This window comes from Bactrocera oleae, chromosome 6 (genome assembly GCF_042242935.1).
Source record: "Bactrocera oleae isolate idBacOlea1 chromosome 6, idBacOlea1, whole genome shotgun sequence".
NCBI lineage: Eukaryota > Metazoa > Arthropoda > Insecta > Diptera > Tephritidae > Bactrocera > Bactrocera oleae.
The window spans coordinates 5837494-5853455 of NC_091540.1; the positions used below are offsets into that span (position 1 = coordinate 5837494).

The following is a 15962-nucleotide window of genomic DNA, read 5'->3' on the forward strand; positions in this document are numbered from 1 at the left end:
ATTTAAAACTAACTATTTACTTTCGTTTAATTGTATGGTTATAAAATGTGAAGGATTTATTCGACAACAGAATTACGCGTTCTTTGAACGGTGAAGTTTTACATTTGGGCAAGGAGTGTCACATCTTATCATTAGTTATATATATATATATATATTTTTTTTTTTTTCAGAGAATATATCTTACAATCGTAGAATTTGACAGTCAGCATTCCATTTACTAGTTATACAATATTATTGCATATGTTTTGAATATCATCATTAAAGATTTATTTAGGTTTTAGAACGTACATACTTTTTATAGTATACTTATGTATGATGTTCATCATTGCAATTATTTTATACCTCTGTATCTGAGCTTTCCGTTTACTTAATTTGAATATTACAATTTATAGTTACTACATATTTGATATTAGATTTAGTTTTCTTTTAATATTTTTATATGAAGAGGAATTCTAATGTTAAGTTATAAACTGTTCTGAATGGATTCAGGAAAACTATGTATGTCAATACATATTGGCATAAATTAAAAGCGTTGCTATTATATAATGCGTTCTCCAGTATGTATATTTATTGTATATGTATGTATATATATTACTTACTATGCCTTATTTTCACTTAAAATATGTTCAATTTTCAATGCAACGGCTTTTGCGACATGAATTGAAAATCATTTAATAATTCACTATAGTAAGTTGCATCATTAGAGTTTTCAGAATTTTAGGTTAAGTTTAAGAAAATTGCTGCATCTTTAAATTCAAACTATATCGCATTTTAATATATTATTAATTATGTTTTTATTTAATATGTTACATTACTCAACGCTTACTTTGTATGAAATTGCATTGTTTAAATTATTTTATGTTACGATAATTTGAATAAAGGACAGAGAAAATTAAAACAATTGTTAGCACAGGAAATTTGTTTGAAATTTTTTTAATACAACTGCAAACGATGCGGTTTTAGCGTTGCATTGCAAAAAATAGTTTCTTACATATGTATGTTAGTGATTTTGAAAAATCTACAAGTTTAGCTTAAAGTATGTATGTATATATAATATTTCAGTTAAATTTTTTTTGTATTAAAAACGATTTTCTTTAAATTCATCCGTTTTTTGTTTTGCATGGTTTAGAAACTAATGTTTGTATATTACTTTGAGCCAATTTTCGTTTTCACTTGTGCATTTAGATCTTGATAAAATTTTGCATTGCCACATTTTTTGGTAAATTTTTTTTTTTTAATTTATTTTATATGGTGTATACATATTAAAACCGGTATTCATTTGAATGCATATTACATAGAAAATTTACATACATACATATAGACGAAATTAATTAATTAATAAATAATTCGTTGGTACGTTAACACCAGCTTTCTATTTTCTAATAATGCAGAAAATCGAAATCTTAAACACATAAAACATTACAAATTTTTACGTATGTAATATGTACGCATATGAGTATAAAAATATAATAGCTCTAGAACAAAACAGTACATGTGAATATGTATGCATGTATATGATGAATACCAAAATAAATTGTATATAAACATACTTAAAATACAAGCTATGTATTGCTGTGTCGAAATTAAACTAAGTAAAAATACGTGTATACAAGTAGTATTATATGAACAAAAAAAATCAATGTTTTCAAAACTGAATTGCATTATGTTAAAACACACTTGTGTATTTTGTTGAAAGTAACAGTTAAATAGTTAAAAATTGTGTAAACATGTCTCAAGGGTAACAGACCAGACAATGTAGTGCTGTTGCAACTGTATTGAGTTGTGATAACTGTACACGCACCGGTAATCAAGAGTAACCAGCTTGTCATTTGGCGGTACATTGAAAACAGCGTGATAACTAGCGTGAACTAACTTTTGTAAAAGGTGGTAATATATTTCTTTAACATAAACTATTTTTGTCGTCCATTTGACGTCATTATGCATAGTTTAGTAAATGTAGTGTTTCAAAGCGTTGCATTTGCATTCTACAATTAAAGTTTTTTAGTTGTTATTTATAGCGTTACGTTTATGGCATTTTGTTGCTATTTGTTCTGTCAGTTAATTTCAGTTATTTGGCTTTAATCTTTGTTATTACTCTTTACATGTATTATTTTTGTTAAGTTTTTGTTTAATATTTTTTATTGTTACTTTTTTGACAAAAACACTTAATTGTTGCTAAACTAATCTGCACACTTCTAATTATATCATTTATTTATTGTATATGTATGCATGTTTGTTTATTTATTATTTCATTTACAAAAAAAACGTATTACGGTAAATTTAGATTATTGCTTTTTCGAAGTCAAATTTTTTCATTTAGATTTCTTTATGTTTAGCAAAAGTATAAGTGTGCTTTTCTTTTTTCATTTGTCGTTTCATGTTTTATTATAAATATATACACTATATAAGTGCTAAATTGTTCCTGAATTTTGTTGCCACTTATGCGCTGCATAGAAATTTCTTGCGACCTTTTTAAAAAAAAAAAAAAAATCTCACACAATTTTATCTTTTGCCATTTCTACCTTCAACTCACACTCCGCAGCAAAAAATTATTTCTTTGAATGTGAGATTACGATGTCTCACCTTTACCACTGTCATCAGCCGATTCATCCGCGGTGCCATTATCTTTACGCTTCGTATTTGTGTTGTCTTCATCAAGGTCATAGTCATCGTCTTCATCATCATCGTCAGTGGGTAAATCATCTTCAGTTTCCAAATCATAATCATCGTCAAAGAAATTTGTGTCTAGCGTCGGTTCTGTAGACGTTTTACGTGCCGGCTTAAGGCAATAATCCTCAAGTGTCATCGGCACAACAATACCCTCTCTTATAGCATCCGCATTGGCTGCCTGTGCCTGTTTGCGTATAATGCTTGGGTATTCGTTATCCTTTCCCTAAAAAATATAAAATTAGTTAGCACTTCTGGTTAAAGCAAATAAAAATAAAAATAAAAACTATTTTACCTGCGAATCACGCCACCTCCGGTACATAACCGATGCATCAACATTAGCTGGCGAGTATGTGTTCGGCTCATTTAGCAGCGATATAACCGACAGCAATATGGTGCGCACATTTTGCGTTGGATTCCATCGTTCACAAGGCAGTTCACCACTTTGAGGATCATCTACCGGTGGATGTAATATGGATATACAGAGATCTCCATTTTCATAAACATTTGGATGCCAAACTTTTGTCAGGAAGCGTATAGATGGCGGTGAATATGGGTAATCTTGTGGAAATTTCATGTGCGCTTTGAAATATCCTCCCTGATAAAGTGTATCCGGCGGTCCAAATATTGCCACCTCCCATTCAAAGAGATTATCTTCATTTAGCAATTTTACACGGAAACCTTCAACTGGCTCTTCTTGTAGTGATTTGTATTCAAGCGCTAATGCACGTACCGCCGGTCTACTGGGTGTACTAGAGCTAGCTGCGTTTAAGATATGCGAAGTCATCGTCGTTGCGTTAGACGATCTCGTCGGATTCGATGTGGATGCTGTATTTGCGGACATTTTGGGCAGTTGATAAGGTTTCGCTTATTTATTCAGTTTAAAGTTGAAATTTGATTGATTTGTTTGCTACAAAAAAAAATTAAAACAAATTATTACAAATATATATATTGTTTCAGTGTACGAAGTTTTACTGATATAAATGCAAACATTAATTAAATTTTTATTAACAATTGCGTTTGAGGGTCAATGCTCCATGCCTATCGTTTATTAGCCGTCATCAGTGATACGTCAAGGTGAGCATGTATCGTTATTGGGGCTAGGCACAAAGCAGTTGATTAAGACACATACAATCCCTTGAATCGATGCAATTTTAGCACATAAATTTACTCTTCGTCGTCAAGTTTCTTGCCCCAAAGTTGCATATATTGTTCTGTTTAAATAATTCTGTTATTATCTAGGCGCTCCAGTAACGGCAAAGGTAAAATAAGCGGCCTTAAACAACAAAAAATAAAACAAATCACATACATCCACATGCACTATGCAATCTGGAAGAATTCTTTTTTTACACGACTTGTTTGCACCTCAATAGTTTTACAATCGACATAATATATACTAATGTATATTTTATATCGTTATCGTAGTTATTAACTGAAGAAAAAACTCACTTCTAAAGACTTTTCTGAATCCGCTTTTTATGAAAATAATCTTCTTAACTATAAGTTACTGTATTTTCGTGTGAGCAATGAACAATGATTTTTTTTCGCCGATTTCACTTTGCCAAACTCAGACATGGAGTTGACAGTGTTGCCATGCCATCGTTTATATTCACTTGGCTGCACTGTCAAAAAAGTGTTGTATAATGTTATTTATCCAACTTATTTTTCCCACGTAAAGAACGAAACATTTTATTTTTATCTATGATTTTATTTATACGAAAAAACAAGAACGATAGCTATACTTCATAAATGTTCCATTTTTAATAATAAATACTATTAAGGTTAGAGGTGTTAATTTAATTTATTAATGTTCACTCAAAGAGCGCATTTTTATAGACATTCATTAAAAAATAACTAATAAAGTATTACCAATAAAGACATACAAATAAAAATCACTTTTCCAATTAAAATAGGATTTTAAACTAGGTATCGAATAAAATTATATATAGATATAAGCATTTCAAGAAGCAATGCGTACTGCATTGAAAATTGCAATTATTTTACATTGCATCAAAATGGAAACGATGAGCTTCTTGCAGTTTTTCTTGCTTGTCTTCACGTTTTTCTTTAATATACAAAACCAGTATAATAAGCACTATGACCAGGCATGTGCCGCCCAATGCCACCACACTCATTAAAATCAATTTACTGGGTGTAACGAAAAGCTGAGCTTTCCAATGCTGTGGTTCACTCACTGGCTTCGGTACAACAATAATCTGTGAGTTCGGTATAACTTGTGTCCAAGTACGTGATTTGCTGCCCAAACCAACTGTTAGCGAGTCTACGAAATTGGGTGTACGTCCAAGACCGAAAATAGTATATGGCAGTTGCAGAGCGAAATAAGCTGATTGTGGAAGTTGAACACTTGAACCTTGTTGTTGGTCGCCCTCTTGTGTGGTGGTAGAGTAGGTAATACGTGGACCAGGTAAATTCGTGCCATAAGTTCGTCGCTTCCTACCTAATGGTGTTGTTTGTGTAGGATTTTTACTATTTATAAGTCCCGTAAGAACAATAACTTTAACAAAATTTGCATCATAGTCCAGTGTGTTACGGAATGCTAGTGGTCGATACTTTCCTTGTTTAGTTTTTTCAATGAGTATAACATCGAGAACACCTTTAAAATAGGAAAATTATTGTTATATGTGCATTTAGGCATTTTAAATTATATACCATCTTGATAGAAATCGTAAAATGCGCCGGCGACAGTTTCATTCCCCATTGGACTTAAACCATTCCATTTAACTTCAAAAGTACGTTTTAGGGGTTTGTTACACATTTTGCATGGCACATTCTCTAAAAGAAAAGTTTGCATACGCTTTGGTCCGCTAATAGTATGAAGTGTTATAATTAAATCGGGATAACCATCCATATTAAAGTCTCCGCTACGTGCTGTGATGGTTTTAAGGTAAACATCTGATTCAATTGATGGAACAAAGCCCCATAGTACACCTTGTGGATCCTTAAAGTTTACATGAACATCACGGAAGCTTTTACCATCGTACACCAAAACTGTTGAGTTTGAGCAGTCTGTTTGTATGCAAACGGGTAATATAATATTTTCGACGCCCTCTAACTCAAAATCAGCAAATACCGCTTGACCAATCATGAAATTTGATGAACCAATGATATCAATATCAATGCTGTGATTATAACTAAAATCCTCCTTTTCTTCAATACGACCGTACCACACCTCATAGTTCTTTTCTGTTTGTACTATAAGGTCAGCTGTGAAGTCACCGTTAAAATCTAAATAGGCATTAGCATTAGGTATACGTATAGATGCGGTAGTTTGTTCCGAACCGCTTGGTGGTGCTTGTGTACGTTTTTCTGGAGCTTTTCGTTGAGGTTGAAATATCCAGAATGCTCGCTCACCATTTTTATCCAATCCGAACAGATCGATGATCATATCACGATTAAAGTCCAATGCCAAAGGCTCACCTTGGGTGATTAAAATTGGATTTCCAACATTGGAGCAATTAATACCATCTGGACCGCCCCAATTGACATGTATATTATAAATATTTTTCACCGCATTTCGTTTTGGTCGTAGCGTTACAAGTACATCCATTAAAGCATCACCATCGAAATCTCCTGGTACTACACTAGTGATTTCATACCCATCGAAATTACAATAGGGACCATGTCGCAAGAGAGGTTCCGTATAAGCACCTTTAAAAGAAATATATAAATTATAATAAATTAATGTACAATAAATATATGTATGAAGATGAAATACCATATAGAATTTCTAGGGTACTCATTTGATCTCTTATTAAAAAGACATCAGTTAACTCGTCAGAGTTGAAATCCCCAAATGCTGCAACAATGCCTTCCTTTACATCGCCAAATACTTGCTGCGTGATATCACTGCATCTGGACAATGTAATAAACGTTAGCAATATTGCAGCTTTTACACTCTTCTCGGTATAATACTGCATTGTTTACTATTTTTTGTGTTAAACTTTCAGTATTATTAGTAAAATCTCATTGTCTGCTAATATCGATTTACAATGATTGAAATCGAGAAAATCGGTGTTTTCACTTTCACCTAATAAAAATTGCTCTCGCTTATTTTGCACTACGCACGGTTTTTGCTTCTTTCTTATTATTTCTTATTGTATTTCTTTTATTTACTTAAATTAATATACTTATTAATTATGAAAAATTCGGAGAATAGTGAGTCAGAAGATAATATAAGCTAAACAAAGTAGAATTTGTCAGCTGTCTGATTGGGCAGAGTTGCTTTTCTATTGGTTACAATTAAATTTTCTTTCAATTTTTTAAAAATTAGGATTAAAAATATATAGATATAGATTAGCTTATATCAGAGAATTTAAAAATTAGGATTAAAAATATGTAGATATAGATTAACTTATATGTTGACGATTATTATTATGGAAACCCGTAAATGTGTATACGGATTATGGAACATACCACTTTAATTTCATGTATAAAGTCTCATAAGGTTGAGTAGAGTATGCGACTACACAAACTACGGAAATTTCGTTCGTATATATAGAGAAAATTTACATTCTCTGCCATAAAATAAAGAGCGAATTCCCTATTGATTAAAAAAAAAATGTGTAAAATTATAATTGGATCTCTTATTATATATTACATTATCCGTCTCTTATATATCGGTTTTGTTTTGACCACGTCGTATGTAACTTGGCAGCACAACGGCCTTCTCATCTGTCATTGTTTTTTATTCTTTTTAACATCATTATTCTCACTGCCCAACAATTACGGTCAAAATTTGCCAACACATACCATTTTGTACATGTAAATTGTAAATTTTTCCAGGGAAAAGTGCAAATAAATATTTAAAATGTTGCCGAAACTTAAAATATCTGTATTTCTGTTGAAGGTAAGTAGTTTGCAATGAACGATGATGTGTTTAACTGATGCCTTTGAAGCTTATGAAGTATGACTTTTTTAATTACCACAGCGTCTCGAGCGCATCAAACAGCAATGCAGCGGCTGCCTCTTTGGAGTTCTATATGGAGAAGGCACATTGTTACTTATGGCATTTAATGTTGAGTCCACTATTGGACATCTGAATTACGAACAAATTCAATATAAATTTCCTGCAGAACTAGATTTGTGCGGATTGGTAAAATTCGGCGACTGCACCGATGCTGAGGCACATTTAAATGAAATCTTAAAGGACGTAGATATTACAGATAACCCAATATTATTACAGTGCGAGTTGGGCACACTTGTAGGAATGCGTGCATGTGTTTTTATACACAGTAAATTGGAAGAGGTGCCTTATGAAATTATGGAAGCAGAACAATTGTATCGTGATTTTTGTTTCACAAAACTAAAATGTAGTCTGGAGCTTTATACACCACAAACAGTAGAGGTAGTGGGATAATGATTACTATTGTTGATATTTTATTTATAATAATTATTTATTTTTAGGCGGTACGAAAAGAAATGCATGCGTTACGTAAATTGCTCTCCGGCGGCAGTTTAGCTTTTTGTTTACAATCTACTAAAATCTTTGTAACAAGCGCCGGGGCACAAGGTCAGGGCATAACAAATGAATCGCTAATTAACAATGTTTTAAATGCCGTGAGTAAAGCTATAAGCAGTGCAGATGAGAATCATGAGTATGTCGAAAAAGGTAGCAAAAAGAAAGTGCAAAGTGCGAGTGTGTCATTAGCGAATGTATTTGGAGCACTAGGTTGCGCTTATGATATATTACGAATTAATGTGCTACGGTGTAAAACACGAGAACGCAATGCAATAGAGAGTACGGGTGGCAGTAATCAAACGGCACCGCCCGCAGTTGCAATGTGTGTAAAACGTGAAGAAGAAAAAGTATGTATGCCATTAGAGGTAGAAGCGATGGCGATGCTTTGCAAAAGCACCAAAGTAAGTCGATTGTACGACATACTTATCGAAAGCATATGCCGCTCATTGCGACTATTCGAACAAAGCATGGTAGAGCGTTTAGACAATTCCACTGAAACACCACAGCTGCTTAGGCCTTCTGGCTACCACTTTTTTCCTCAGGTCTGTGATACGAATACATAAATATTTTCATGAAGTTCCAAATCAACTGTAAATTTTTTATATATAATATTTTTCAGGAGTTTGGACATTTCTTGTCGTGTTCGTACTTGGACGGAGTATCGGATGATGAAACTAGTGTACAGGATAAACGTAAGAAATTACATCGGCATTTTGGATTACCGGTCACACGACCATATTTTCGACGTGCCAACCACTGTCTCTTCTATGATGAGCTTAGCAAACCAGCACCGTTGGTGAACACACATGTGGGTTTGCGACCTAGTGGCATTGCCGACGGTAGACAATATCTTGTGCAGGGAAATTACTATTACTATCATTATTTGCAACAACAAATGCAAGATAAAGGTTGGGGATGTGCGTATCGATCATTGCAGACGATTTGTTCATGGTTTCTGCTGCAAGGATATACAGAAAAACCAGTACCAACTCATCACGAAATACAAAAACATTTAGTAAATATTGGCGATAAGCAAGCCAATTTCGTTGGATCCACACAATGGATAGGTTCTACGGAAGTCAGCATGTGTCTTCAAGGCTTTCTTAACGTTGACTCAAGAATACAGCACGTTACTTCTGGCGCCGAAGTAGCTAATCTTGCTTCTGATTTGGCCATGCATTTTCAAACACAAGGTACACCCATTATGATCGGAGGTGGCGTATTGGCACACACCATAATCGGCATCGACTACTGCTCGCAAACGGGGAAAGTTAAGTTTCTGATATTAGATCCGCATTATACGGGCGCAGACGATTTACACATGATACAGACGAAGGGTTGGTGTGGTTGGAAGGGTGGTGATTTTTGGGATAAAAAGAGCTACTACAATCTTTGTATGCCACAGCGACCGATTATATTTTAATGATACCAGTGCGATGTTTGCGTATGTTTTCAAAAGTCAATGTTTACTCATTTTTTACGCGTAAAGATTTGTTTCCAGGCATAGTTTGTTACCATTTGCATTTTTATTTTTATTTTTTGTTTGTTTTTGTTTTTGCGCATCTAAAATTAGCAATTTATATGTTTGGCAATATGTCTTATTTTTTTATAATAGAAAAAATATTCAAACAAGCCAGTACGAGCAGCATTTGTAATATTAAGCACACATGTACGTACTTTTATTAAAAATTATTTACTATACATACAAAAACTTTACAAGCTCTTGTCAGTTACTGAATGTAGGGCATGTTATTTACTTAGCTCAGCAAACAATTATCCGCCACTCTTCGAATATCGTTTCCAGAAGCGTTTTACATCATCATGCCCATTTTTGGTGACAACCATTGTGCGCGTACGCTCATTCATGTGTACCAGCACATTAATAGATTGTGCATAGTCACGTAGCGTTACAAAATCAGCTTGCGATAAAAATTGGTTATAGACCACACCTTCTGTATAGGTGAAACGATTACGCTCAAGTTCCCATAATTTTATTTGGTCCACAACGGTTGGTGGTAGTGGAGATTTTGATTTGATTGCCGACTCAGTTAATTTCATGTTCGGATGAGAATACTGTTCCAAATAGCTAACTATTTGATCTGCAGTGATACCGCCGCGTAACGCTTGGCGCACAGAGTCGCGTGTCAGTACACCGACCACTAAATTGGGGAAACGATATAGCAATTCGGTAAACAGGCCTAGAACGGCTACTTGTAGTGGCGAGTCTGTGTACGCATATACACGGTAATTTGTTTCTACCACAATATAACCGCTCTCCTGCGCTTTGTCATCCTCATTTATTACTGCTGGTACGGCTGCGTGTTTGTTAGTTACGTTTAGTGCCAGTCGAGTTGGATAGAAACGTCCCTCTTTACGTTTACGTTGAAATACAAGTCCAAATTCTCGTAAATGTTGTAGAAAGGTTAGCATTTTTGGACTCATACCTTCCGAACTGTAGTCTCTCCCTAATGTGGAGAAACTCAATTGAAATAACATTGAAAGACAGTCTGGCAACGAGAGGCCACGTTCTTCGCAGGTGTCTAGGTATTGCAACATAAAGTGCCACACCTGTGATTGTGTGTCAAGTAGCAAAAATTGAAATCCTTGACGTGTAATGGTTATGCCATCTCGTTCATCGCGCTTCATGAGATTAGCATGTAGGAGTATACGCACTGCATCCGGACTGATACCCTCACTGTCTTGCGCCTTGTTGGAACTGCCAGTGCCCACCATATAATGAAGGACACAACGCCAACGCGCCATGGCGTAAGAATCTAGAAAGGCTATATCTCGTGGTTTTGAATCTTTCTCTAGCGTATGTGACATTGACCATGGTTTACCCCCACCCAGTAAAGCTATTTTCAAATTCTTTTTAAAAGTCGGACAAAGTTCCCAGGCTGATAAGCCACCAGGTATAGCTGTTACTCGCCAAACGTTGAGTTCTGTAAGACATGCTGTAGATGCTGCCTGCTCTCTGTAAAATTAATACGTAATTAAATAACCGGAAAGGAACTCAGTTACAAACTTTGCGTAATGTTGTGATCCCCAAGATGCGACCACGGCTTGTGGCACTGGCTGTTCCACAAAAAGTATACGTATTACAAATTGTCGTGAGATTTCTGGAAGTTCTCTGTATACGGCTAAACAAATTGTTGGATAATTATACAATTTCTCCAATGTTTCTGCTGTTCTCGTGCGCAAATATTCCTGCAGATCCATACACTGTAAATTGGCCGGCTTTGGTATAAGCGCGTAGGTGGATGTGGTGGGACCAGAACGACCAGCTTTTGTATCTGACATTTTGATAAAATTTGTATCTTTTTTCTTATTTATCAAATAGGAGCCAAAATTTAGCCGGCTAATTTGTATTTTGTGCCCAATAAACAACTATTGCTATAAAGCAGTGGATATATTAATGCAAGTTCTTTCCATTATTTCTATTCACAATGACAGAAAAAATTATTGAAATCTGCATATTCGACACTATATATTTTAATAATATACCAATAATATATCATGTTATAAAATAATATCAGGTTTTAATTTTTTATTTGTGTTAGTACCTAAACTATATTTTTATAATTTTAACAATTTTTTTTCTTTTTATCTTACCATATTTCTAATTATACTGTTCACAATAGTAAACGAAAGTGTTCAAAACTTTTGACATTTGTTGTCGGGCGCGCTTAATTTTGATTCGGCTTTGTTTTTGAATAACATTAAGAATTGTTATGAATATTTCATATTAAACAGTAATATGAGTGCAAGTGATGGAGTATTTAACAATTTACGACAAAAACTTGATGTTCTGGGATACACACAGACTTTGCCCTTGGCTGGTATACCCTTAGTTGCAGCTCTTTTTGAGGATTTGGTTAAATCAACGGAAAGCCTAAGAGATGCAAAGAAAAAAATTGTCGACCTATTGGAGGTAAAGTGTGGAAAAATTTTTGTTTTTCCAAATATATCAGTAGAATACTATACCATATTTAGTTGTAGTGACTTCAGGCCGTTGCCATGGTCAACAATATATTTTTTGTAGTGCCAAAACATATGAAATCATTTGATTTTTTTCATTCTCGTCGTAGGAAAAATCTTGTTGGGAATTAGGTGTGGAGCCATACAAGTGTGACAATTCGCGTCTATTGTCTGAATGCAATCAGCTGCATCAACAAAATTTAAAGGATCGAGAAGATTATGAGCAGCGAAATTTTGGTAAGTTTGTTAAGTTATTCTAAATCAAAAATTACCTGCTAACTTGAGTATAAATACATTTTTATGTGTCAGAATTAAGTCAAAAAATCCGTAATCTAGTTACGGACAAATATCACCTAGAAGAACAATGCCAGCAGCTACAGCAACAACTGTCTTCACTCTTAGCCAAACAGCAGAGCGTGATAACTGGGCCAAATATTAGAAATGTTAAAGACAAAGGTAAATTTTCTTTTATTCTATAAAAAACATAAAATCAAATGTGTATTTGCAGCCAAAAAGCCGTTTGTAAGTACAGTGCGTTCTGGTGAACGCATACCACCACTTTTGGAATCTGGCGGCAATTTACGTTGCACCAAATGTACCAGCCAGACTACTCGTTCGCATGGGGGACATGATGCAAACGTTGCAGTTGACAAAATGCCCAGTGTAGCGTTGAAAAATGAAATAGACAGATTGGAAGATAGGGTAAAGAATTTGACGGACCAACTCGAGTTCTATAAGCGAAAGGTATATATTTTCATTTAATGTAATTGATTTATTTAAACTCATGTATAATATCGTATTTTCTGCAAATGCATAAGATTGAATCACGTGACCGTGAAATTCGTCGTTTGAACGAGCTGCTTACTGGTGGTCGTCCGCCTGCTGCTCTAGCCAAGGACTGCTGTTTTAAAGATGTGCGAGGTATGTCTGAAGACATTGAACACTTGCAGCGGGAGAAAACTGAAAGTTGGAATAAGATACGGGAGTATCAAGAACAAATGCATGAAGCAATGGAAAGAGCGCTTTCATTGGAAACTCAAAATAAGCAGCTGCAAAAAGAGCTTGCTGAACTGAAGGTCGCAGCTTTAGCAGTAGAAACGCAAGCAAATACCGAAATAGCGCAGCGTGAACAGGAATTGGAAGATTTACAAAATGAGTTAAAGAAATTGCGCAATAGACAAGAGAGAGGAGGTGATAATAGAACACAAATTGGACGCAGGGCTGGAGGGGCTGGAGATAGTGTAAACAACACAAACGACTCGACAGCAGTTGCCACCTTAAATGCTGATAAACGTCGCCTAAATGAACGCATTAATGAACTTACACAAAGGGGTATGCATTTCTACAATCATCTCAACTTTTGTTATAATTTAAATTTTAAATGTATTTTTCAGATGTTGAGTTAAAATCTGAAAATGGGCGCTTGCTAAAGAAATTGTCAAAGCTGAAAGGCAAAATACATGAGATGCAAAAAGGTAAAAAGTAATTTAACAATTAAGGAGGGGTTAAGTTCCGGTAAGGTTAATGGCTTTTTTACATTTTGCGAGGTCCCTTACCCTTTTGTTTACATTTAGCGAAGTCCGCCACCTTCGTTACATTTATCTAAGTCAACAACAATTGATTACATTTAGGGTTACTGACCACTTTGTTTACATTTTGCGAGGTTAATTACCCTTTTGTTTATATTTAGCCAAGTCGACAACCTTTTACATTTAGCCGAGTCAACAACCTTTTTTACATTTAGCCAAGTCAACAACCTTTGTTTACATTTTGTGGGATCACTGACCCCTTTGTTTACATTTTATAAGGTCAATGACCCTTTTGTTTACATTTTGCGAGGTCAATGACCCTTTTGTTTACATTTTATGAGGTCAATGACCCTTTTGTTTACATTTAGCCAAGTCCACAACCCTTGTTTACATTTAGTCAAGTCCACAACCTATGTTCACTTTTAGCCAAGTCCACAACCTTTTTTACATTTAGCCAAGTCAACAACCTTTGTTTACATTTTGTGGGATCACTGACCCCTTTGTTTACATTTTGCGAGGTCAATGACCCTTTTGTTTACATTTTGCGAGGTCATTGACCCTTTTGTTTACATTTTATGAGGTTAATGAACCTTTGTTTACATTTAGCAAAGTCCACAACTTTTGTGCACATTTAGCCAGGTCCAAAACCCATGTTTACATTTAGCCATGTCAACAACCTTTATTCACATTTAGTCAAGTCAACAACCTTTGTTATATTTTGGGCTACTGACCCCTTTGTTTACATTTTATAAGGTCAAGATGAACAAAAATAGTATACTGTCTGTGGCAACACGGTGCGAGGGTATAAAGATTGCAATGTTTGTTATCAATGAAAACATCAGAAAGTGAAATTATGTAATTATGATAAGCATTCATTCATTCCATTTAGAGCTACAAGATAATGTACAACAAAAAGAACAACGCACCGATGAAGAAAAAATAAGAATCAAGTCTGAACGCGACTTTTTCCAAAAAGAATATTTGCGCCTCATAAGTAAAGCTGGTTCGGAAAAGGTACATCAAAAGTAATCTATTAAAATAAAAATCTGAAATTTTTAAGTTATCAACAGGAAGTTGAGTTTCTACAATCTCAAATCAAATCAAAAGATGATGAGCTACGTCTTCTGCGCGCAGAGCTTTGTCTGCGCCAACAAGAACGCCTAATGCCAATAGTTAACACAGCCAACGCAGCTACAGCCACTGCCACTGCAGCGCATTGCGATTTCGCACAAGCGTCGCTAGCAAGCGCGCGTTCAAATCATTCCGCTAAGTCAACGACCAGCGCTGCCAGTAGCGAATGCGTACAGGCGGTGGTTCTGCGCGCGGAACGTGAGCGTGATTGCGCACGCGCCGAATTAGAACGTGTGCGCTGTGAACGTGACACATTGCGTGAGAAGCATGTTTCACTGTTGCAAGCACAATCGTTGGAAACGCAGAAGTCGCAAACAAATATTGGTGAGCTAAATGCGCGCATACGGCAGTTGGAGCGAGAGTATCGTGAGTTGAATTCGGTGCGAGTTCCACATGAAACAAACATTGTATTGCTCAAAGAGGAAATAGATGAGCTTAAGCGACAGATTTTCGCTTTGCAAGAGGAAAATACGAAATTGCGCACGCGCAACAGTCAATTTAAGTAAGCATTTGGAAAGTAGTTGGCGTCAATTACAATAGTTTGAGATTTTTTATGGTTTTTTTTTATCGTTTTTGTTTTTAGAATTTTGAACGAGCAAACCGAACGTACGCTGCAAGAGTATCAAAGTAAACTTGCCATAGCCGAGCGGCAATTACAAACGGCTGGTACGCGTTTAAACGATTTGGACTCGAATCGTGAGGTCACACATCGTGAAGCTGCACAGCTGCGCAATGAAGTTGCAGCATTGAAGAAGACTTATGTCTCACTGGAAAGTGAGAAAGATAAAATATTGGTATGTTCTACAGAGAAATTTGTAAAATTTACAAGTTTTAATTTTTTAAAATTTTTTTTGTTTAATTTCTTTTATTTTTTTAATTTATTTAATTTGTTTTATTTATTTTATTTATTTATTTTTAATTTTTTTATATTATTATTTTTTTATATTTTTCCTTTTTTTATTTATTAATTTTTTATTTTTATTTTTTTATTTCTGAAGACGCAATTAGATGCTAAAACGGAGCGTGCTTATCAATTGGAATTTGAACTTAAGCTTTGCAAAGAGAAACGTTTAGCGTTGGAAAAAGAGGTCAAGGAGTTAGAGGAAAAATTAAGGTAAGTGGTCTAGATTTAAAAATAACGGTATAACAGTGGGAAAACCACTTCTGTTAAATAGCTT

General features: G+C 34.8%; 5 protein-coding genes across 6 annotated transcripts in view; 2 read left to right on the forward strand and 3 right to left on the reverse strand.

Moving 5' to 3' along the window:
- Window positions 1–15: 15 nt before the first annotated feature.
- LOC106621882 (ubiquitin-conjugating enzyme E2 R2) lies at window positions 16–4271 on the reverse strand. 2 transcript variants are annotated; one of them, XM_014240899.3, is made up of 4 exons: window positions 4117–4271; window positions 2963–3577; window positions 2534–2893; window positions 16–2468 (listed from the first exon to the last, which is right to left on the reverse strand). In XM_014240899.3, exons 2-3 carry the CDS (start codon window positions 3509–3511, stop codon window positions 2570–2572), a joined length of 873 nt encoding a protein of 290 aa, XP_014096374.1. In that variant the 5' UTR covers window positions 3512–3577; window positions 4117–4271; the 3' UTR covers window positions 16–2468; window positions 2534–2569. The 2 variants fall into 2 exon arrangements, with proteins under 2 accessions (XP_014096374.1, XP_069968088.1); XM_070111987.1 differs by having other exon boundaries at window positions 16–2893.
- A 178-nt stretch (window positions 4272–4449) lies between these two features.
- Window positions 4450–6873, reverse strand: LOC106621876 (T-cell immunomodulatory protein). The gene is made up of 3 exons (XM_014240892.3): window positions 6404–6873; window positions 5338–6336; window positions 4450–5281 (listed from the first exon to the last, which is right to left on the reverse strand). Exons 1-3 carry the CDS (start codon window positions 6603–6605, stop codon window positions 4668–4670), a joined length of 1815 nt encoding a protein of 604 aa, XP_014096367.1. The 5' UTR covers window positions 6606–6873; the 3' UTR covers window positions 4450–4667.
- Window positions 6874–7373: 500 nt separating this feature from the next.
- Ufsp2 (UFM1 specific peptidase 2) lies at window positions 7374–9857 on the forward strand. Its single transcript, XM_014240901.3, has 4 exons — window positions 7374–7534; window positions 7616–8032; window positions 8092–8688; window positions 8766–9857. The coding sequence occupies exons 1-4, from the start codon at window positions 7496–7498 to the stop codon at window positions 9567–9569; spliced, it is 1857 nt and encodes a 618-aa protein (XP_014096376.2). The 5' UTR covers window positions 7374–7495; the 3' UTR covers window positions 9570–9857.
- mrn (general transcription factor IIH subunit 4 marionette) lies at window positions 9795–11582 on the reverse strand. Its single transcript, XM_014240902.3, has 2 exons — window positions 11172–11582; window positions 9795–11120 (listed from the first exon to the last, which is right to left on the reverse strand). Exons 1-2 carry the CDS (start codon window positions 11444–11446, stop codon window positions 9920–9922), a joined length of 1476 nt encoding a protein of 491 aa, XP_014096377.1. The 5' UTR covers window positions 11447–11582; the 3' UTR covers window positions 9795–9919.
- Window positions 11583–11820: 238 nt separating this feature from the next.
- Cep135 (Centrosomal protein 135kDa) overlaps window positions 11821–15962 on the forward strand; it is a 28707-nt gene continuing 24565 nt past the window's right edge. Inside the window, exons 1-10 of the mRNA XM_036358138.2 lie at window positions 11821–12077; window positions 12235–12361; window positions 12434–12580; window positions 12633–12868; window positions 12943–13456; window positions 13519–13599; window positions 14543–14667; window positions 14724–15286; window positions 15368–15578; window positions 15783–15898. Coding sequence (XP_036214031.2) covers window positions 11904–12077; window positions 12235–12361; window positions 12434–12580; window positions 12633–12868; window positions 12943–13456; window positions 13519–13599; window positions 14543–14667; window positions 14724–15286; window positions 15368–15578; window positions 15783–15898 — 2294 coding nt within the window. The 5' untranslated portion in view covers window positions 11821–11903. The remainder of the gene's footprint in view (window positions 12078–12234; window positions 12362–12433; window positions 12581–12632; window positions 12869–12942; window positions 13457–13518; window positions 13600–14542; window positions 14668–14723; window positions 15287–15367; window positions 15579–15782; window positions 15899–15962) is intronic.

What these genes read in the sequence shown, in the direction of transcription:
- LOC106621882 (XM_014240899.3), bottom strand. Translation starts at nt 3,511, where the DNA reads ATGTCCGCAAATACAGCATCCACATCGAATCCGACGAGATCGTCTAAC. An exon ending in GGAGGTGGCGTGATTCGCAG is followed by an intron (nt 2,894 to 2,962) that starts GTAAAATAGTTT and finishes TATATTTTTTAG; the next exon opens with GGAAAGGATAACGAATACCC.
- LOC106621876 (XM_014240892.3), bottom strand. Translation starts at nt 6,605, where the DNA reads ATGCAGTATTATACCGAGAAGAGTGTAAAAGCTGCAATATTGCTAACG. An exon ending in TACCCTAGAAATTCTATATG is followed by an intron (nt 6,337 to 6,403) that starts GTATTTCATCTT and finishes TTTCTTTTAAAG; the next exon opens with GTGCTTATACGGAACCTCTC. An exon ending in TTACGATTTCTATCAAGATG is followed by an intron (nt 5,282 to 5,337) that starts GTATATAATTTA and finishes CCTATTTTAAAG; the next exon opens with GTGTTCTCGATGTTATACTC.
- Ufsp2 (XM_014240901.3), top strand. Translation starts at nt 7,496, where the DNA reads ATGTTGCCGAAACTTAAAATATCTGTATTTCTGTTGAAG. An exon ending in ATACACCACAAACAGTAGAG is followed by an intron (nt 8,033 to 8,091) that starts GTAGTGGGATAA and finishes ATTTATTTTTAG; the next exon opens with GCGGTACGAAAAGAAATGCA. An exon ending in GCTACCACTTTTTTCCTCAG is followed by an intron (nt 8,689 to 8,765) that starts GTCTGTGATACG and finishes AATATTTTTCAG; the next exon opens with GAGTTTGGACATTTCTTGTC.
- mrn (XM_014240902.3), bottom strand. Translation starts at nt 11,446, where the DNA reads ATGTCAGATACAAAAGCTGGTCGTTCTGGTCCCACCACATCCACCTAC. An exon ending in GGATCACAACATTACGCAAA is followed by an intron (nt 11,121 to 11,171) that starts GTTTGTAACTGA and finishes TTAATTTTACAG; the next exon opens with AGAGCAGGCAGCATCTACAG.